This window comes from Pseudonaja textilis, chromosome 2, assembly GCF_049901715.1.
Source record: "Pseudonaja textilis isolate UNSWEBS1 chromosome 2, rPseTex1.2, whole genome shotgun sequence".
Taxonomy (NCBI): domain Eukaryota; kingdom Metazoa; phylum Chordata; class Lepidosauria; order Squamata; family Elapidae; genus Pseudonaja; species Pseudonaja textilis.
The window spans coordinates 8990066-9012191 of NC_141991.1; the positions used below are offsets into that span (position 1 = coordinate 8990066).

General features: G+C 45.1%; 2 protein-coding genes across 6 annotated transcripts in view; one reads left to right on the forward strand and one right to left on the reverse strand.

Annotated features, from left to right (window-relative positions):
* LOC113450704 (uncharacterized) overlaps positions 1-22126 on the forward strand; it is a 503870-nt gene that overhangs the window by 145036 nt on the left and 336708 nt on the right. The gene's annotated exons all lie outside the window — the stretch shown is intronic.
* On the reverse strand, positions 1372-18966 carry LOC113450700 (general transcription factor II-I repeat domain-containing protein 2-like). 5 transcript variants are annotated; one of them, XM_087927720.1, is made up of 6 exons: positions 18640-18961; positions 17364-17532; positions 15062-17066; positions 14639-14716; positions 14123-14249; positions 11325-13146 (listed from the first exon to the last, which is right to left on the reverse strand). In XM_087927720.1, exons 3-6 carry the CDS (start codon positions 16901-16903, stop codon positions 12203-12205), a joined length of 2991 nt encoding a protein of 996 aa, XP_087783846.1. In that variant the 5' UTR covers positions 16904-17066; positions 17364-17532; positions 18640-18961; the 3' UTR covers positions 11325-12202. The 5 variants fall into 5 exon arrangements, with proteins under 5 accessions (XP_026577770.2, XP_087783847.1, XP_087783848.1 ...); XM_026721985.2 differs by lacking the exons at positions 11325-13146; positions 14123-14249; positions 17364-17532 and adding exons at positions 1372-3667; positions 4157-4283 and having other exon boundaries at positions 18640-18966; XM_087927721.1 differs by lacking the exons at positions 11325-13146; positions 14123-14249; positions 14639-14716; ... (1 more) ...; positions 17364-17532; positions 18640-18961 and adding exons at positions 1372-3667; positions 4157-4283; positions 6694-6761; positions 7233-7350; positions 8160-8364.

The window sequence follows — 22126 nt, forward strand, 5'->3', positions numbered from 1 at the left end:
TTCTGCTTCTGTCAAAGAGATGCTGTCCTTGTCCTGCTGCCTCCATTTTGTAAATGCTGATATTTCAATTTTTGATACCTCAAGTTCACAAAGATTTGGTGAGTGGAAGAACCCCCAAAGCCACACCAAGGGATGTCAAACTACAACCGGGCAGCAATCACCAAACCATGGTGGTAACAGCATGGTTTTTCACAAGATGAGAAATTATGGCAAACAAGCCCGTTGTTTAATGAGTTATGGACAAGCACAGAATCAGCAGGAACGTCTCAGGATGGCCCCCTGCATTGCTTTGGATGGCATTGTGCATTGAACAGTGTTTCTCATAGTCACTGGTCCAATTCGGTTTATTTAATTCTGTGTGTTCCCTCTTCGTTGGGAGTTCATGTTTCTAAGGGTCAATCATTTCGTCCCATTTTTCAAGAAGCAACGGGACTTTATTTTCTTTGAAGACGTTTCCCTTCTCATCCACGAAGCACTTCATTTGAGCAGTTCAGTTGGAAATGCAGACAACACAGACTCATCCCCAACAGCCTGTTCAACGGTGAAGGGACACAGTGTAGAAAACATCCTACAAAAGGCTCCCTACCCATTTGCACCATTCAGGTGAAGCGAAGGACAGAGATGAACCTCCAAGTGAACCTCAACAACTCTCTAAAATAGGTGTCAAACTCGCATCATCCTCAAGGCATTGTCACATGATGCATCATGACTGTTCCCCCTTCGCTAAACCGGGCACGGGTGTGCCCAGAGTTTGACAGCCCTGCTCTGAAAGAATGCAAATGACCAGCTGGCTGCGAGGAATATAAATCCTTCCATTCCCTACCATCCAGTCAGAGCTGAAGAATCAGAAATGAAAACCTTTTCAAAGAAAAACAAGCAAGTCCAGTTGCGTCTTGAAAAAAAGAGGGATCTTTGGGACAACCGTGACACGGATGACTGAGAATCTCCATAATCGTTCAATCATTTCACATTCTAGCTTCTATCTTTAAATGTCTTTGAATAACGAGGAAAATACAACACTAATTTGAAGCGACGGATCTCTCTCTCTGGAGATAAAAATGGAAAAGGGGGAGGAAAAAACACCCTCAACTATTTTATTCTGAAATTAAAGGAGAAGCACTGTAGTAAACTTTTTACAAAGTTGCATAATATGTGGATTCTTGGAGAGGAGAAGATGCAATCCTGCTTTTTTTATTATGAGGTTGGTGTGTTAGCAGAGGTAGTTATTGTGTGTTTAACAGTTTTACCACTATCGTAATAATTTGTAAATTAAACCCGATTCTGCCATGTTTATTCTGCACTGCAGGATAAACCTTTCCTTTCTTCTATGGGAACTGCGTTAGATGCTTTGACAGATGTGAAATCCTTCTTGCTTTTTTCCCCCCCAAGGCTAAACATTTGCACCAGCCTCAGTCTATTTGCATGGGACTTAACCTGATCAATCATATAATCCTTGTCAGCCTCTGATACAACAGTCCCAGATTATATCAAGAAAAATATTCAAAATTGGTCTAACAATATGGAGAGGGGCTCATGATCTATTGGTGAAGACTTAAGCAAAAAAACAAACAAACTACAAACCCTCTCCATGTTTCACTCTTTTATGTAGTTTTTCTCCTAAGTGGAACTGGTATTTATTATGACACATCCTCTGAAAATAGTTGCTTCGCTCCATTTCTTGCTGTACCATGTCCTGTATGGATCAGTTAGTTCTGCCTACAGTTTGCAGGTTTAGCATACATGAAATTCATCCAACTTCACACATATATTTTCTTTGGGCGGTGGGGGAATAACCAGTACTGCCACCCAAAGTTTGTCCATACTCATAGACTTTCCTGTGGGAAATAAGGACAGTGCCACATTTTCACACCATTTTTATGGTTCTCCAATGTGGATTCATTTCGATCTAATGAGATGACCTTTCGAACTGAATGTTATGGCAAGGTCAACTTATTTCTGGTGGGTTTTCCCTTGTGATGGAAGCTCCCAAGCTACGGTTTCTCTCTTCTGTGGATTCTTTTATGTTGTGAAAGATGATTTTTTTGACTGAAGCTCTTTCTGCATTCTGCGCATTTGAATGGTTTCTCCCCAGTGTGAATCCTTCTATGGCAAATAAAATGACTGCTGTATTTGAAACTCTTTCCACACTCCAAACACTTATACGGCCTCTCCCCGGTGTCAATCCTCCTATGACAGTTCAGATCTGAGTGAACACTGAAGTTCTTTCCACACTCCAAACACTTATAGGGTTTCTCGCTCATGTGCATCATTTTATGTTTCATAAGGTGACCGTTTCGCCTGAAGTTCTTCCCACACTCGAGGCATTTGTAGGGTTTTTCTCCCGTGTGGATCCTTCGATGGTAAATATAGGTGGTTCTCTGACGGAAACATCTTCCACACTCGGTACATTTGTATGGTTTCTCCCCCGTGTGAATTCTCACATGTATCACAAGGCTAGAACTTCCACTGAAGTTCCTTCCACACTTTAGACACGTATACGGTTTCTCCCCGGTGTGGGTTCTTTTGTGTCTTGTGAGGTGACCGCTCTGACTGAATCTCCTTCCACACACCGGGCAGGTGTACGGTTTCTGCCCTGTGTGCTTCCTTTTGTGAGCCGTGAGGCGACTTCTCCGACTGAATTGCTTTCCACACTCCAGGCATTTATACGGTCTCTCCCCCGTATGAATCCTCTTATGATACATAAGATCCGAGGATCCACTGAAACTCTTTCCACAGACCGGGCATTGATACGGTTTCTCCCCGGTGTGGGTCCTTTTATGTTGCATCAGGCTAAAGTTACGCCCGAAGCTCTTCCCGCATTCCAGGCACTCGTAGGGTTTTTCTCCTGTGTGGATCCTTTTATGATAAATAAAGGTCGTTTTCCGACTGAAGCTCTTATCGCACTCTGTACATTTATACGGTCTCTCTCCTGTGTGGCTCCTTACATGTTTGATAAGGTTTGAACTTCCACTGAACTTCCTTCCGCAGTGAAGACACGTATATGGTTTCTCCTCGGTGTGGGTTCGTCCATGTCTGGTGAGGTGACCAGTCTGACTGAATCTTTTCCCACACACCTGACACGTATATGGCTTCTCCCCTGTGTGCGTCCGTTCATGGACAGTAAGTTTACATCTATGAGTAAAAGTCTTGCCACACTCCAGACATTTATATTGTTTTTTTTCTGGGGGTAAAATAAGCAACTGTTTCTTGGTGAAAGCCTTTCCACACTCATATGGGTTATCCTCTCCATCCAATATAAGATGACTGTTCAATGTGAATTTTTCCACACAATTTATAAGTGCATACGGTGTCTCTTGGATGAATGATGGGTGATGTAAAAGAAGAGAAGAGTTAAGACTGATACTTTGCACATACTCTTGACGTTCATATTGTTTCTCTTCAACCTGGTTTGTACAATATTTACTAAAAACAAATTTCGATCTCTCTTTCTTGTCATCCCCAAAATATTTTTCACTTCCTACTTGTTGCTGAAGTTGCTGAGCTGGGAGGAGTTCATTGTGATCTGAAGGAGAAGATTTCTTCCTTCCATTCTTTAGGCAGCTTTTCGTACTCTTTTGAAGCGCCCTCTGAATTCCAAGCATCCTTTCTTCAGACTGGAATAGCGTAAAGTTGAGCTCCTGGTAATTCTCATGCTCTTGCCCATAACCTGATTTGACAAAAATAGAAAAAACAATTAATCATTATGTTCATTACAGAAAAATGCAGCAACTGTTATTTTTGCTTGTTCTGAGCTATACAGGAAACTTATATATCTTCAAGTCAAGAGATAAAGGGAGGGCCCTTTTGTCCAAACCGATGGTATGAGCAACTGCCACTGATAGTAAGGCAACCTAGAAGAGGAAGCGGTTAGAAGGAACAGATATTCAAGGCAGGGTCTTCCTCACCTAAAACTGTTCTGGTTATTTACTCTTGAATCAGATTAAAGTGAAACTGTCATCTTGGCTAAAGAACTTCCTCAAAAACTCAGAGAAAGGATCTTGTAAACTATCTCCCATCTTCTCCACTTACTCTGGTCTTAGGAAAACAAAAAGAAGTCCAAAATGTCCTCCTTCTAGTCAGAAGCTTCTTTCTGAACATTTATGGCAACAAAAGACTTCCACAAATGCCTGAATATCAGAGCAAAACAGGCCCTTACCCACAGCAGCCAGATTCCTAGAATTCTCCAGCATGACTTCTCTGTGTAAGGCTCTCTGGCTAGAATCCAACAGAGCCCACTCCTCCTCCGTGAAATACACAGCCACGTCCTCAAAGGATACAGAGCCCTGAAATTCAAAGGAAATGTTACTCAGCACAGACACCCTCTAACTTTTTCTTCCACATATCCAATATCCTAAAAGTAAGTTTCTGTAAGACAGAAAATGCTTTTTTTCCTGACACAATGTACTACTAGGTTTGATACCTGCCTCTCCGACAATCCATCTGTCTGATTAGAATGTCTTCCTACCACAATTCATTTCGGTGAAAGACTTTGAAGAGGTACGCCATTTTGTCGCATTTCTTTCTGTGTGAAAACCGTTTTTGTTTTTTTTGCAGAAGCTACCATTTTGATGGAGTAATAACTCCATACCTCAGGTATTATCACTTTTCACTGAATCTGCTTGAACAAGTCAGACTAATGTTTTAGACTTTAAGAGAACTGACTTAATAGTAAAAGGAAAAGCAGTTCAAGATGCTTGGGAAAATGTGTGTGTGTGTGTGTGTGTGTGTGTGTGTGTGTGTGTGTGTGTGTGTTTTCCCAAGCATCTTGAACTGTTTTTCCTTTTATACTTTTAACTGGCTCTGCTTGGATATGTGCTGTCATCAAAACAAGATGGCGGCGCCCAGCAAACCGGCGGCCCAGTAGAAAATGTTCCACGGACCGGTACCGGTCCGGGGCCCAGTGGTTGGGGACCCCTGATATATACAAAAGAAATCTGAATCTGGGACAGAAATATAATTTGAGAAAATGTCTTGGGGTGACTCTCCCTAGTTCTCATCAAGATAAGGGATGAGATGCACTCACTCAGACTTGCAAGATTCTCTTATTGGAACCCATGAAAGAAACATCCATGTTATTGGATTCAATTTTGGCCTCCTATGGAGAACTTCTGTAGCCTGTGCTTAAACTGTTGGAAAAATGTCCCCCTGGGTTCAGTTCCAAGTGGGAAGAAAGACACTGGAAACATGGAGGCTGCTTGGAAGGATGGTTTTAATGGTGGACAGGATCACATGCCTTGGAGCTCCTGGGCGACAAAGGAAGACATGCTGAGAGTCCCGTAGTAGCCTTAGTAAGTTGTAGTAGCCTTAGTAAGACCACACCTAGAATACTGCATCCAGTTTTGGTCACCACACTATAAAAAAGATGTTGAGACTCTAGAACAAGTGCAGACAAGAGCAACCAGGATGATCAGGGGACTGGAGGCTAAAACATATGAAGAACGGTTGCAGGAACTGGGCTTGGCTAGTCTAGTAAAGAGAAGGACCAGGGGAGACTTGATAGCAGTCTTCCAATATTTGAGGGGCTGTCCCAGAGAGGAGGAAGGGGTCAAGCTATTTTCTAAAGCGTCTGTAGGCCAGACAAGGAATAATGGATGGAAACTAAACAAGGAGAGATTCAACCTGGAAATATGGAGAAAATTTCTGACAGTGAGAACCATCAACCAATGGAGCAGCTTTGCCTTTGGAAGTTGTGGGAGCTTCATCACTGGAGACTTTCAAGAAGAGACTGGACTCCCATCTGTCAGAAATGGTGTAGGGTCTCCCGCTTGGGCAGGGGTTTGGACTAAATGACCTACAAGGTCCCTTCCAACTCTGATTATCTGTTATCTGTTATCCCTGGGTTTTCTAACCTCTCTGGCTTTGAACTTGCTTCCTCCTCCTGTCGAAAGAAATGTATGGTTGTCAGACTCCCATGGGGCCATGCAGGGGGTAGCTTGGTTGAATCTTGCTGGGTGATGCAATCTTCCCAGTGCCTTGTGGTGAGATGGGTAGAGGGCTAATCCTAATCCCCCAGGGAGCTGCAGGAAGCTGTTTTGTCTTTAAAGACAAAACATATCCTTTTCTCATCCAAGGAAATATAATAGTCTGCCTTTTTAATATTTCCTAGAATATTTCATTCTTCTAGGAGAGCGGTGGGTGCTTTCATCTTGAAAGTGGACCCAGCTAAATTTCGACATTTGGCCTCCTTAATAAATTTTGTGTAGACTCTTATGACACTAATGAACCCGCTAAAGGACTTCCTGCTCTGATGATGGCTCCTTATTTTTATTTATTTATTTTTATTTTGTCAAGCCATTATAAGATAACAGGTATAAGTATAAACATAGTTATGAATACATGAAATGGATATATATAAGAAAAATTAAAAAATAAAAGAAATAATAGGACAGGGACGGTAGGCACGTTGGTGCGCTTATGCACGCTCCCTACAGACCTCTTAGGAAAGGGGTGAAGTCAATAGTAGACAGTCTATGGTTAAAGTTTTGGGGGTTTGGGGAAGAAACCACAGAGTCAGGTAGAGTATTCCAGACATTGACCACTCTGTTGCTGAAGTCGTATTTCCTGCAATCAAGTTTGGTGCGATTAACCTTGAGTTTGTATCTATTGTGTGCTCTTGTATTGTTACGGTTGAAGCTGAAGTATTCATTGACAGGTAGGACATTGCAATATATAATTTTATGTACTATACCTTACCTGAGCTGTTGCGGCTCCACCAGACAAAGGAGAAGTTTCAGCCATTTCCAATGACAACCTTGTGTTCCCTATGATCAGGATAAAAGGAGATGGACAAACAGTATTTGGAAGACGGTTGAGTCAGCTATTGGGGAATTAAAGGCAGAAGTATGTGTAGGAGGGACGCTCAGTGGCTAAGATGCTGAGCTTGTGGATCAGAAAGGTTGGCAGTTCGGCGGTTTGAATCCCTAGTGCCGCATAATGGAGTGAGCTCCCGTTCTTTGTCCCAGCTTCTGTCAACCTAGCAGTTTGAAAGCACGTTAAAAAATGCAAGTAGAAAAATAGGGACCACTTTGGTGGGAAGGTAACAGTGGCCCGTGCATTTAGTCATGCCGGTCACATGACCACAGAGACATCTTCGGACAGCGCTGGGTCTTCGGCTTTGCAACGGATTTGAGCAGCGCCCCCTAGAGCCAGGAACGACTAGCACATATGTGCGAGGGGAACCTTATGTGTAGGAGAAGCACAAGGACTGGCCGCAGAAGTAATCTTTCACTTACGTGGCAAGAAGTCTTGAGTTGGATCCTCCTCTGAGAAGCCCAAAAGCTGCTCCACAGAGAGAATAGAGAGATCTTCCCCGCCTTCAGGTTGTCCTGTGGCCATCTTCATCGGCTGGCCCTGCCATTTCAAATACAGCCAGGATGAAAGAAGAAGAAATCTTAAAACAATGAAACAGAAGAAACGATGGGGTCTCCGGACCAAGTTATATAGCCATATTGGAGATGCAAACTCCCTTTTTCCTCCCATGGAATAACCTGGACAGGGAACCAGAACTTGGGGGCTCAAAATGGAGGGGAAAAATAGTCTCTTTTATTGTGACGCCTTGCATTTGTATCTCCAAAGCTGGACTGTATTATAACCAGAGTTGGAGGTGCAAATTCCCTTTTTCTTTCCGTGGAATAACCTGGATGGGGAACCAAAACTTTGGGACTGAAATTGGAAGGAATGGAGAGCATCTTCTATTGATACGACCTGCCTTTGATCGGGGCAAGAGAACTGGATCTTCCTCCCAGGAGGGGAGTTTCTTCACTTGCTGCTGCCTCCTCCCCACCTCGGCCTAGCTGAGCAGGGGAGCTTTCGGCCAGGGCCTCCCGCAGCCATCGCGCCATCTCCCGGGGCAGCCCGGCCAGGAGTCGCTCCAGGATCCCCCGGTCTTCCTCCACCGGGAGCTCAGCTGCTCCTCCTCCTCTCCGGGATTCAGCCAGTCGGGGCGAAGCCGCTGCAGCCTCCCGGGACCCTACCGACGCCCGGGAGCCCGAAGCGGAGGAAGCGCTCGGCTTCGGACAACGGTGCTGCTCCCGACCTCCTCCGCCAGGCCATCGGGCTGCCCCGCCGCGCCTAGTCAGCCCCTCTCATCTCCTGCCCGGCCGGCCTCCCGGGGACGCACAGCAGCCGCTTCCTTGCGCACAGCGCTACTCCGGAGTCACCTTCCGCCCGGCTGCTTCCCGGGTAAGCGGGAATCGCGCTTCCTCGCCGGTCTGGATCCGGGGAAGCGCAGCTCCGATTCGCTCCCCGCTCCGACTGACTTCAGCGGCACGGCCGGTCGGCCTCTGGGAAGAGGCCAGGCTCCTCAGCAAGCTACCCCGGCGGCCGGCCAGTCCGTCTCCCCCCCGCCACCGTCCCCGCGGGAGGAGACGACGAGGGAAGAGCTCCCGCCTCGTTTTTCAGCCCAAGGTCTCATTTGTCGGAACTCGGTTTCATAAAAGCCCCCGGGTGGGTTTGGCTTGGAATGAAATAGAAATGAATAGAACAGAACAGGAATAGAATAAGCATAGAAAAGAATAGAAATTATAGTAGAATAAAATAGGAATAGAACAGAATAGGAATAGAAATAAAAAAGAACAGGAATAGAAAAGAAATAGAACAGAACAGGAATAGAATAGAAATAGAATAGAAATAGAACAGAACAGGAATAGAAATAGAATAGGAATAGAATAGGCATAGAATAGAAATTATAGTAGAATAAAATAGGAATAGAAAAGAATAGGAATAGAAATAGAAAAGAACAGGAATAGAATAGGAATAGAACAGAAATAGGAATAGAAGTAGGAATCGAAAAGAATAGGAATAGAAATGAACAGGGCTAGAATAGAATAGAAATAGAACAGAACAGGAATAGAATAGAAATAGAATAGGAATAGAATAAAAATTAGAATAGAATTAGAATAGAAATAGGAATAGAATCAGAATAGAATTAGGAATAGAACAGAAATAGGAATAGAATAAAAATAAACATTATGGTCACTTTGAAGGTACACTAATCGGCATACATTAAAATGAAAGTTCATTGCTTACAGCTCTCAAAGTTATCACTTCCAAGATTCACCACATAAACCAAACAATAAATACAAAATTATGTGTATACACACATATATTACCTGACAGAGACGGGGCTGTCTTAATGCATGGGCATGATAGGCATTTGCCTGTGTGCCCCAGGAGCATAGGGGCCCCCATACTAATTTGTGTATGTTACTCCTTCAAGGCACCTTGTATCATATAAATAAAGCAACATATTTATTACATTTTACTGCATTTTTTAACGAATACAAACATGCAAATGTGTAATTTCATCGACCATTTACATTTTTATTCCTGTGATTTGTCGTAGGGGCCCCAGTACACTGTTTTGCCCGGGGCCCATAATGCTGTTAAGACGGCCCTGGACACAGAGAAACAACACTCTAGTTCGGATGAATACATGTATGTACATGGCAAGAAAAACAAATCTTGCCAGTTTATTAGATGCATGGCATAGGAAACAAAAGCAGTTAAGATTCGGGTAGTCCTGCCAACAAAGGATTCTCCTGCTTGAGAAGGGGGCTGGACTAGAAGATCTCCAGGGTCCCCTCCGGTTCTATTCTGAATTGAAAAATTGAATTGCTATAGCTCCTTAAGAGTGAATCACACATGAGCAACTGGATTTTATGCCTTTTTTTTTTGCAGCACTTGTAAAAGCAAAGGCCATGGTAGTTAAAATAAAACCGATGTGTTCCAATGGGCGTTATTTTGCCGGAAACTTTTTAAGTCTGGTTCCCAGCAAAAAAAAAAAAAAAGCCATAAATTGTATCATATGAACATAGAACGACATAACCAGCTGTAAAGGTGAAGCAGTTGCCCAGGGCCTGAAATGCAGTCATATATTTTCCAAAGCACCAGAGGGCAGGACAAGAAAGAATGGACGGAAACTGATCAAAGAGAGAAGCAACTTAGAATTAAGCAGAAACTTCCTAACAGCGAAGACAATTAACCAGTGGAACAGTTTTCCTTCAGAAGTTGTGGGTGCTTCATCACTGGAGGTTTTTAAGAAGGGATTGGACAGTCACTTGTCTGAAATGGTATAGTACAATGCAGGGGTGGGATTCAAATTTTTTAACAACTGGTTCTGTGGGTGTGGCTTGGTGGTCATGTGACTGGGTGGGCATGGCTTGGTGGCCATGTGACTGGCTGGGCATGGCCAACTCAACATCACTCACATCGAGGCACGCATCTCCTTGCCTGGCCTCTTGTGGCTGTGGGGATGCTGCAACAGTTGTAAGTGTGAAAAATGGTCATCAGTCACTTTTTTCAGGGCCATTGTAACTTTGAATGGTCACTCCACACAAGCAAAGTACCAGCAAAGGAGGGGAAAAAAAAACTCCAGAGAAGTTACAGAGACAGGAAGTCTAGTCCTGCTCAAGAATGCAATAAGGGTTAACCGAGAGGCAGTTTCTGTAAGCAACACCAGAATGTTTCCTTCCTGCCTTCCTTACAGGATTAGGCCAGTAATTTCTTCTAACAACTGGTTCTCTGAACTGCTTAGAATGTTAACAGCCGATTCTAGTGAATAGGTGTGAACTGGGAGAATCCCACCCCTGGTAGTGATGGCAAACCTTTTTGTTGTGGTGTGCCAAAAGCGCAAGAGATAGCATGCATGCCAGCACCCACAATGCAATGCACCCCACCCCCTGTGCATGCATGCACAACACCCCCACCCCACCCCCTTACCAGCACTGCACATGCCTCCCAGCTGATTTTCAACTTGTTTGAGGCCGTTGTCGCCTTCCCGGAGGCTCGACGGAAACCTCTGGAGACTGAAAACAGGCCCGTTTCGGCACTTCTGGTATTCCCAGAAGGCCCATTTTTCGGCCTCCTCAGTCTGCAGAGGCTTCCCTTGAGCCTCCGGGAGGGCAAAAACAGCCTCAAACAGGACGAAAGTCAGCTGGGAGGCGTGTGCCTGCACAGTGCAGGCAAATTTGGCTGGGGCTCGTGTGCCCGCACAAATGGCTCCGTGTGCCACCTGTGACACACGGGCCACAGGTTCTCTATCAAGGGTAGAATATCTCCTGCTTGAGCAAGGGGGTTGGACTAGATGATCTCCAAGGTCTCTTCCGGTTCTGTTCCAACTGGTGTGTGCCGCCATTCCAAATCCAGAACTGGTTCATAATTATATTTTGGGGAAGGGTCCATTGGAAATTCAAAGAGTTGCTAAGCAAATACCACCCAGTTCTTAGAACAGAAAAAATCTGATATTTCATTGTGAAATTAAAGGACAAACAGTGTAGGAAATTTTTACCAAGTTGCATAAAATGAGGATTTCTGGAAAGGAGGAAGTCTTTTCCTGTTTTTATTAAGGGAGGGTTGTCAACAGAGGTAGTGGTTGAGTATTTGAGTTTCATCGCTATCACAATTTTTGTAACATTAAACCTGATTCTACTATGTTTATTCCACACGATAGGAGAAATCTTTCCTGTCTCCTCTGGGAGATGCTTCTACAGGGATATTATAAACTTCTTAAGTCACTTTCTTTGCAAGGCTAAACAGACCCACCAGCCTCAGTCTGTTTTCATGGGACTTGAAATCTCAACAACCATATCATCCTTGTCACTCTCCAATACAACAGTCCCTGATTGGATCAGGAAAAATAATCCAAATTGGTCTAACAACGTGGAAAGGGGCTCATAATTTGTTGATGGTGCCCTAGGCAAAAAAAATCACCAATCCTCTCCACGTTCTTCTCTTTTATGCAGTTTTTTTCCCCGAGTGGAATTTTTAATAACCCTTGTCATTGTGTGTGTGTGTGTGTGTGTGTATGTATATGTATACACACACACAGAAATTGCTTTTGCTCCTGCTGGTGCTAAATTTTATGGTATTTAAGATGACACGTCCTCTTAAAATAGCTTTACTCCTTTTCTTGAGGTATTGTCACTCCTGTATGGACCAGCTCTTTAGTCCACAAGTTTAGCATCCATTAAGTTCATCCAAACCCATATATATATATATATATTTTCTTGGGGGAGGGAGGGAATGACCACTATTGGCATCGAAGGTTTGTCCATCCTCATAGGCTTTCCTAAGGGAAATAAGGACAGTGACACCTTTTAACTCATTTCCACACTTCAGGCGTTTTTATGGTTCTCCAACGTGGATTCATTTTGATCGGATGAGACGACCTTTTGAACTGAATGTCAACATATTTCTGGTGTGTTTAGAAGGCACTTGCGATGGAAGCTCCCAAACTTGGTTTTTCTCTTCTGTGGATTGTTTTATGTAGTGAAAGGTGATTGTTCCGACTGAAGCTCTTTCCACACTCCGAGCATTTGAATGGCTTCTCCCCTGTGTGAGTCCTTTTATGGGAAATAAAATGACTGCTACATTTGAAACTCTTCCCACACTCCAAACACTGGTACGGTCTCTCTCCCGTGTGGCTCCTTACATGTTTGCTAAGGTCTGAACTTTCGATGAACTTCCTTCCGCAGTGAAGACACATGTATGGTTTCTCCCCAGTGTGGATTCGGTGATGTCTTGTAAGATGACCAATCTGACGGAATCTTTTCCAACACACCTGGCACGCGTATGGCTTCTCCCCCGAGTGCATCCTTTCATGGACAGTAAGATTGCATCTGTGAGGGAAGGTTTTTCCGCACTTCAGACATTGATATTGTTTTTCCATCGGGGCATTTTGGGGCGGCCAAACAACCAACTGTATCTCGCTGAAACCCTTTCCACACTCATTTGGATTGACCTCCCCATCTGACAGAAGAGGACTGTTCAAAGTGAATTTTTCTACACAATTTCTATTGTATGATGGCTGATGTAAAGCCAAAGAGGAGCTAAGATTGATATTTTGCCCGTACTCTTGACGTTCATATTGTTCCTCTTCAGTCTGGTCTGTACAATATTTACTAAAAACAAATTTCGATCTCTCTTTCATGTCACTCCCAAAATATTTCTCACTTCCTTCTTGTTGTTGCTGAAGTTGCTGAACTGGGAGGATTTCATTGTGATCTGAAGGAGAAGATTTCTTCCTTCCATGCTTTTGGCAGCTTTTCGTATTCTTTTGAAGCACCCTCTGAATTCCAAGCATCCTTTCTTCAGACTGGAATAGCGCTAAGTTGAGCTCCTGGTAATTTTCATGCTCTTGTCCATAACCTGATTTGACAAAAATAGAAAAAACAATTAATCATTATGTTCATTACAGAAAAATGCAGCAACTGTTACTTTTGCTTGTTCTGAGCTCTACGGGGAACTTATACATCTTCAACTCAAGAGATAAAGGGAGGGACCTTTTGTCCAAACCGATGGTATGAGCAACTGCCGCTGATAGTAAGGCAACCTAGGAGATGAAGAAGACTGTGCCTGCTGTCGGTGCCGCTGCCATGCCTGCTTCTTGGACGGCCATCTACACAGCCCCTGCTGCCGGACACCTCCCCCACCCCGGCACACACACCTGAAATGACCTTTAACCTCAGGGCTGCATGGCAACTTCTCCCTCCTCACGGCCGCCATTGAGCCAGCCCTCCACCTGGAGGACCGGCCAAGAGTTCCATTCTCTGGCTGATGGCCCACAATTCTCGCCCTTCCCAGCTTGCTTTGTGCCCAGTAGTGGAAGCCCCTTCAGCCGCACCCTCAGGTCTCCTCGGCTACAGTGTTCCCCACCTCTCCCTGAGCGAGGGGTTGCAGACACTGTGGGGCTCGGAACAGGCTGGGGAGCGCAAGAATCACGGGGGAAGCAGATGGGGAATGGAGGGTTGGCTTGGGGCAGGCAGTGAGGAGGGCATGGCTGCTGGGCAGCTCCAAGGATGCGGTTGGAGGGGCCACTGCTGGGTGCAGAGCAGGCTGTGGTGTGGAGGGTGAGAATTGCAGGGCACTGGCCGGAGAGTGGGAGCAGGCTGCTGATGCCAGCTGAGCCCCCCTGATCTGGGAGGAAGAGGCGGATGAGATAATGCAAGCCCGCCGCTTCCAGTGCATACGCCAGAATGAGGTCAGCCGGGAATATACGTGCATGCGCCCACCTTCCTGTGCTTACCCCGGGACAGTGTGGGCTAGGCCAAAGCAAAACTGGCCTCTTACTCTTTCCAGGATAGCTCTGCAGGCCAGATCCAACCACATCAAAACAGGCCCTTACCCACAGCAGCCAGATTCCTAGAATTCTCCAGCATGACTTCTCTGTGTAAGGCTCTCTGGCTAGAATCCAACAGAGCCCACTCCTCCTCCGTGAAATACACAGCCACGTCCTCAAAGGATACAGAGCACTGAAATTCAAAGGAAATGTTACTCAGCACAGACATCCCAGAACTTTCTCTTCCACATTTCCAATATCCTAAAAGTAAATTTCTGTAAGACAGAAAATGCTCCTTTTCTGATACGATACGTTTGATACCCGCCTCTCCGACAATCCATCTGTCTGATTAGAATTTCTTCCTACCACGATTCATTTCGGTGAAAGACTTTGAAGAGGAACGCCATTTTGTCGCATCTCTTTCTGTGTGAAAACCGTTTTTTTTTTTTTTTGCAGAAGCTACCATTTTGATGGAGTAATAACTCCATACCTCATGTAAATCACTTTTCACTGAAACCGCTTGAACAAGTCAGACTAACATTTTGGACTTCAAGGATTTCCTGCTCAGATGAGGCTCCTTACCTGAGATGTTGTGGCAGAGAGATGAGATAGTTCTTCTCCACAGTCAGGGGGTACCCTGGCCATCTTCATCCGCTGGCCCTGCAATTTAAAATATATCCAAGGATGAAAGACGAACAAATGTTAAAACAATGAAACAGAAGAGTGATGGGAGTCTCCAAAGCGCGACCATGTTAGAGGTCTGTTCACGAGTGTCAAACACAATTTCATTGAGGACATTAGCATCATGGTTGCCCTCAAAGGGCCAGTTGCATGTACGACTATTGTATCTTATTAGTTCAGGAGTGTATTATGTCTAAGGCCTGAGCCAACCAGTATTAACATTTCAAATATGAACCCATAAATTATTTCAAATAAATCTGCAAAAACTAATTTAAAACAAAGAAAAAACAACACAATCTTTTTAGTTCTCTCTCTCTTTCGTACCTTTTTCTCCCTGCTGGATGTTTGGCATCTTTTCTTGGCTACAAGCTCATCCAAATTTACCGTTAGGTTTTGAGCTGTGGAAACTCTCAGGATAGAGAGGAGGTGTGCAGGAGTGAGAACACTCCTGTGCGCCCTTTTGTTCACCCTCATCATGGAGAAAACATTCTCACACAGGTGTGTGTTACCGAACATGCAGAGCATTTGAGCAGCTCGTAGGCGGAGTTGGGGCATCGTTTCAGGGATGAGCCGGGTGAACTGGGTGGATCCTACAGAATCGTACTTGGACTTCAGTGTGCCGCTACACTGGAGTTGGATCAGCTCCATCTGGAGGTCCACGGGAGCTATCTTCACATCGACTGAGAACGGATTAACAAACAGTCCAAAATTGAACGCCTGCGCTTCCAACTCAACAAAGCGACGTGTGAACTCCCTGTGAAGTGCGCTCAGTTTATCCGCAAACCGAGCCTGCGAGAACACAGCGGTGGAGACTTGGCTGACAATTGCTTGGCAACAGGGAAAGTGAGCCAAGTTCCCTTGCTGAATCTGAGTCTCCCAGAGTCCCAGCTTTCCTCGAAAGCCTTTCACTGCGTCATACATGTCCGTGATCACACGGTCCCGTCCCTGAAGCTGAAGGTTTAGCTCAGTGAGATGCTTCGTTACGTCGCACAGAAAGGCTAATTCGCACAGCCACTTTCCATCCCTCAGTACCGTGGCGTCTTTCCCTTCGCTTTCAACGAACTGACAAATTTCCACACGCAGCTCAAAAAATCCATTGAGCACTTTTTCTTGACTTGGCCAACTCACCTCTGCGTGGTAGGGCAGATCACCAAGTTCAGAATGTATTTCCTCAAGGAAAGACTTAAATTGACAGTGATTTAAACCCTTGGCTCTTCTTATGAAGTTAATTGTCTGTGTGACAGTGCTCATTACATGTTCCATCTTCAGGGTTTTGCCGCACAGTGTTTCCTTGTGCATGAGGCAGTGATACGCCGTCAGCACACCTGTGCAATTCTCGCTCTTCATCTTCTCTCGCAGTCTTTCCACTAACCCACTCTCTTCCCCGCACATTGAAGGTGTTCCATCCGTTGTCAGTCCCGTAAGTTTATCCCAGGGCAGTTTCATGTCATTTACGCATTTCGATACTGCTTCAAATAGGTCCTTACCCGTGGGAGTGCCATGTATTGATTTCATCTCCAAAAGTTCCTCTGTAATGCATAAAGCTGCGTCTACTCCGCGGATGAAGATTGTCAGCTGAGCCATGCCAGAGATGTCAATGCTCTCGTCCACAGCAAGGGAATAGGCAATGAAATCTTTTCCCTTTTCAACCAACTGTCCGTGTAAAACCCCGGCGAGCTCACCTATCCGACTGGCAACAGTATTTCTGCTTAGGCTTACGTTCAAAAACGCTTCCTTTTGGTCTGGGCACAAGATTTCACACACTTGAAGCAGGCAGCGCTTCAAAAACTCGCCCTCGGTAAAGGGCCAGGCTGATTTAGCTATCTCTTCTGCCACGATATAACTAGCTTTCACAGCAGCTTTGCTTTGTGACTTTGCTTTTCTGAAGGATATCAGGTTCTTCTTCAACTCTTCCGCTTTCTTCAGCTTCTGCTCCATGTCCAGGTGTCTGTACTTGTCCTGATGTTTGGCCTCATAGTGCCGTCTAATGTTATATTCCTTAAAGACAGCCACCGTATCTCTGCAAACAAGGCACACCGCCCTATTTTCAATGTCAGCAAACAGGTACTCTGCCTCCCACCTCTTTTGAAAGCACCTATTTTCAATGTCCACTTTCCGCTGGGCCATTTGGGGGGGGTTAATTGCCGGCACGCAGGTCTTCTTCATGGCAGAGGGTTGAATATATGGCAATACGAGACTGCAGAGAAAGCTCACAGTCCCAGGTGCTGCATGAGGCGAGCAGTTGGGAGCTCCGTAGGTATCCAGTTTGGAGGCTCAGTAGGATGCTGTGGATCCAGATGTTTTCACCAAGTTTAGCATGTCACAGCATCTACGGAGAGAAAGCGAATGCAGCCACAAGTGATACAAATGAAATTATATATTTCATACAGGAGAGATCCCGGATGGATGGAGGGAAGGAAAAAAAATCAGCAATCCACCATCACTGCCAACGTGATCTAGCAGCCAAAGGGGCTACCCAGCCTCTCTAGTTAAACTACCCCCATTTCTGATCAGATTCTGATATTTTCAGGGCTGCCTTTTGGTCTCTGATTGTAGGAGGAAAAAAGACACCCAGGTTTTCCAAATAGGAAACAAGGAACCCCTCTTTTCCCAGCAGCTCTCTTACCTCCAAGAAGCCCAGAAATATAGCTCCAAATCTCTGTAATAGCCACCCAAAATTTAGCTTTGCAGGCCATGCTGGTTAGATTCCCTCAGGGCCTCCTTGTGGATTTCTCCTTGGGGAGGGGGAGGTTGGGGGCAGATCCAAAACACCATTGACTTCCACGGGGAATAATCTGGGCAGGGAAAAGAGAAATCTGGGACGGAAAATGGAGGGAAACCAAAGTCTCTTCTATCGTTACAACTTGCATTTGTGGGCTCCCATGTTAACGGAGTTGGAGACGCAGATTCCCTCGGGAGTCCCTCTCCCTCCTGTGGAATAATCTGGACAGAAAACTGTGGGACTGAAAAGCCCACAGAAGATCTTTTGTGCCCATTGAGAAAGATGGGGCCAGCCTATTCAGAAATAAAAGACCTTCTTCACCTCCAGTGATGTGGGATTAAATGTTTACATTCTCCTCCACCCCAATTCTAAGAACAGGATATGACCATTTAGCATTAACCCGTTAGCAGGAAGAATAAATAGCTCCCTACATAGCACAATTTCCTAGGGGCCTTTCACACAGTGCACAACCCCCTCGCCTTCTCCGCAAGCAGCATTTCAGGACCTCTGTCAAATCCTGGCACTCATCTTTAGCTAATTGTTCGGCTGACCCAGAACTGTTGTTGGTTCCACCCATCATTAAAGTAACTCTCCCCTCAACCTCCATTTTATTTCCAGCGTCTTTTCTCCCAGCTTGGAACTGAACCAGGTGGATTTTTCCTTCCAACGGGAGGGGAACCAAAGTCTCTTCTATTGCTACAACCTGCATTGGTGTCTCCAAAGTTGGACCCTGTTATATCCATGGTTGGAGATGCAAATTCGGTTGGGATTCCCACTTCCTCCCGTGGAATAATCCAGGCGGGGAAAGAGGATTGTGGGACTGAAAATGGAGGGAAACCGAAGTCTCTTCTATTGTTACAATCTGCCAAGTTCCCCTCTTCCTCCTGTGGATGGGGAGCCAGAACTCTGGGACTGAAAGTGGAGGGGAAAAAAGAGCCTGTTTTATTCTCACAGCTTGCATTTGTGTTCTCCAAAATTGGACCCTCTTATATCCACAGTTGGAGATGCAAATTCCCCTGGGATTCCCTCTCTTCTCCCGTGGAATAATCTGGGCGAGGAAAAAAGGACCCTGGGACTGAGTGGGAAGCTTGCAGTTCTCCTCCCCGCCCTCCCGCTCGGATTCAGAGGCAGGAAGGCCCGGCGCTGCTCCCCACCCCTTCCGCAAAAATATCGGGCTTACCTGTCGGGCCTAGTCCGCTCCTCTCCTGCCCGGAGGCTCAGCTCTTCCGCTCCGGATTCCCTTCGCTTCCCAGGTCAGCGGGATCGCGCTTTCCTCCCGCTTTGGATGTGTGGGGGTGGAAGCGCAGCTGCAATCCGTTCCCGGCCCTTCGCTCCGCCTTCCACGCCACGCCACGCCACGTGCTTCTTTCCCAGGTCTCGAGTTTTGCAAAAGCCCGCGGGCGGATCTGGTTCCGCTTGGGGGAGATCTTGCCAAGAATTGGAGAAGATTCCCCCAGCGGCCTTAGGGAGGAGCCTCCACCGATTGGGAGAGGACTCCAATCCGCGTAGGGAGCAATTCCCCGTCTTTTTGGTATGGTTAATAGACTGGAGTGGATGGAGTGGTGCGGAGTTGAAGGGAACAGAATGGAAAATAAGGAATGGATTTGAAATTAGAAATAGAGATAGGAATGGAATGGAATAGGAATAGGAAAGAGTAGAGTAGAGTAAGAATAGAAGAGTAGAGTAGAATAGAATAGAATTTAGAATAAATAGAATAGAATAAGGAATAGGAATAGGATAGGATCGAATCGAACAGAACAGAACACATTAAGGAATAGGGATAGGATAGGACAGAACAGAATAAGGAATAGGAATAGAATTGAATAGAACAGAATTAAGAATAGGAAAAGGAATAGGAATAGGATAGAATGGAATAGAATAGAAATGGAATAGAATCGAATCGAACAGAATAGAACACATTAAGGAATAGGGATAGGATAAGATAGGATAGGATAGGACAGAACAAAATAAGGAATAGGAATAGAATAGAGTAGGGAATAGGAATGGAATGGAATAGAAAAGAAAAGAAAATATGGAATGGAATGGAATGGAATGAAGAAGGATAGGATAGGATAGGAATAGAATAGAATAAGGAATAGAAATAGGAATAGAATAGAATAGAATAGAATAGAATAGAATAGAATAGAATAGAATAGAATAGAATATTATTTGTTAGCCAAGTGTGATTGGACACACAAGGAATTTGTCTCTGGTACATAAGCCTGTAACTGCATGGCTTTGACTGGATGGGAAATGATGGCAAATAAACCCATTATTTGATGAATTGCAGGCAACAGTCAGCAGGATCCTTTCTGAATAATATGGCCACATTATTTAGAATGGTGCTTATTCTACGAATGGCACTTTGCATAGTCCAGGATTTGAATTTGCTCTTCCTGACCCAATTCAGTTTCCCAAATTCAGTGCCTTCTCTCATCACTTTGTCTGTGCAAGTTGCTAAGGTTTATTTCTTGTTTTGAATAGTCTCATTCTTCAAATGGCACTCCAGGACTTGAATTTTCCCTTCCTGACCCAATTTTTCCCAAATTCAGTGTGTTTCCTTTTCAGTTTGTGTGTGTAAGTTCTTAAGGTTCATTTTTTTCTACATTCCATGGTCCAACTTTAACATATCTTGAGGAAAAAACAACACTAACTCGAAGCAACTGGTCTCTATCTAGAAATGCGAAATAAAAAGAGAGGGAAGTTTGTTTACAATTTCTGCAGCATGAGAAAGTAGAGATAGTCCTCAACTTATGACCATAATGGAGGCTGGAATTTTAATCGTAAGCATAGTGTCAACTCGTAAAATACTTCAATGGTTGTTTTAGAGTTGCCAGCAGAAAGGGAGGGGAGCAGTTCAGCAGCTTGGAAACCAACAGTGCATTCCATAAATAGTTTTCAAAGATAGTAACTAGGTGATTGAAATTTTTGCTAGGCAAAATTCTAACTGGAAAGCATGATTGATGACTCTTGGCTATGAATGTGTCCCATTGGAGAATATGAGTTACAATACACCCAGGGGGCTGGGGGAAAAACCAGAGTCAAGTGTGACAATGAATTATGTGTCTCAGAGTCGGTTACACCCAGGCAGTGCCGGACATGTTAACTCCTAATAATTCCTTTTGAAGTTTTGGAAGTTTGGCTTGAGACTCATGATTTAATTGGGGGGTAACTGCTGGAATCTTGACACATAGGTTGTAACCGTCATAAATTGAGGTACCCACATGAGCAACTTGATTTTATGACCCTTTTTTTGCAGCATTTGTAAAGCACAGGCCACAGTCATTTAAAAAAAGTAAAAGTATTCCTATGGGCGTTTTTTGCCAGAAAACTTGAAAAGGTCCGGTTCCCAGCAAAAAACAAAACCCTCCATAAATTGTATCTTATGAACATGGAACCACCTGAGTCAGTTGCCCAGGGCCTGTCAGTATTTCTGTAAATGTTGGGAGAAGGCAATGAAAAGCTCTCTTCCCAACACGTGGGAGATCTTTCCTGTTTGTTCATTTCTCTCCCAGGGCTCCTTCATGTTTTTCCACAATTCCTTCAAATAGAGAGAACATTATTTGTAGCAGCTAAAGTCACCTATTAGCTATGCCAGGGGTCAGCAACCCGCAGCTCTGGAGCCGCATGTGGCTCTTTCATCCTTCTGCTGCGGCTCCCGGTCACTGGTTGGCTCCACGATTGATCGGGCTTTTTGGTTAGGATAGGTAAAGGAAAAAGGATGCCATGCTAGGAGGAGACTCTATGGTGGGGTAACCGGATTTCCGGTCGGCTCCAGAATTGAATGGGGGAGGGGCTTCCAGTTAGAACCTTTGTGGCTCTTTTGAATGCTTAAGGTTGCCGACCCCTGAGCTATGCAAATGAATGATCCTGATTTTGCTGGGATCGGAAGACACCAAAGAATTTCAAGATTGTTCATTTACCCAACACCATTCAAAAATAGAGGTTGCAATGTTTTTTTTAAGTAGGTTTCATTGCATGGGATCCCTTTGCTTGAAGGACGCTCAGTGACCAGGAGCAGATCAGGAGGGGTGTCTGGAGGAACCAAGGGGCTCCTTCGGCCCGAGTTTCCAGCTCCAAGTGACTTTGAATTTAATGTGCAAACTTTCTAAACTTTAAAATAGTAAATGTATCTTTAATCGTTTTTCCTTTCTTTCTTTGGTGTGGTAGGTTAGTCTCATCTTCTTATGGTATCAGGCAGTGATGGCTAACCTTTTTGTCACCGTGTGACAAAAGTATGCACATACGGGCCTGTGCCTGCACCCATAAAATGCATGCATGACCACCCCACGCTCCCCTGCCCCACTGAGCATGCTCGTGACCCCCCATGCTTCCCTCACCCCCTGCAAATGCACTTGACCCCGTGCTCCCCCTGTGTATGCACATGTATCTCCTGCATGTGCCCCACCCCCCACGCAGCAGATATTCGAAAATCAGCTGGCTGGCAGGAGGTGCATGCGTATGCGCAGTGGAAATGAGCTGGGGCGACGGTTCATGTGCCGGCAGAGATGGCTCTGTGCGTTACTTCTGGCACGCATGCCATAGGTTCCCCATCACGGGGTTTCCCGTTTGAGCGGGGGGTTGGACCAGTGGTGGTATTCAATTTTTTTTACTACCAGTTGTGTGGGCGTGGCTTGGTGGGCATGGGCGTAGCTTGGTGGGCGTGA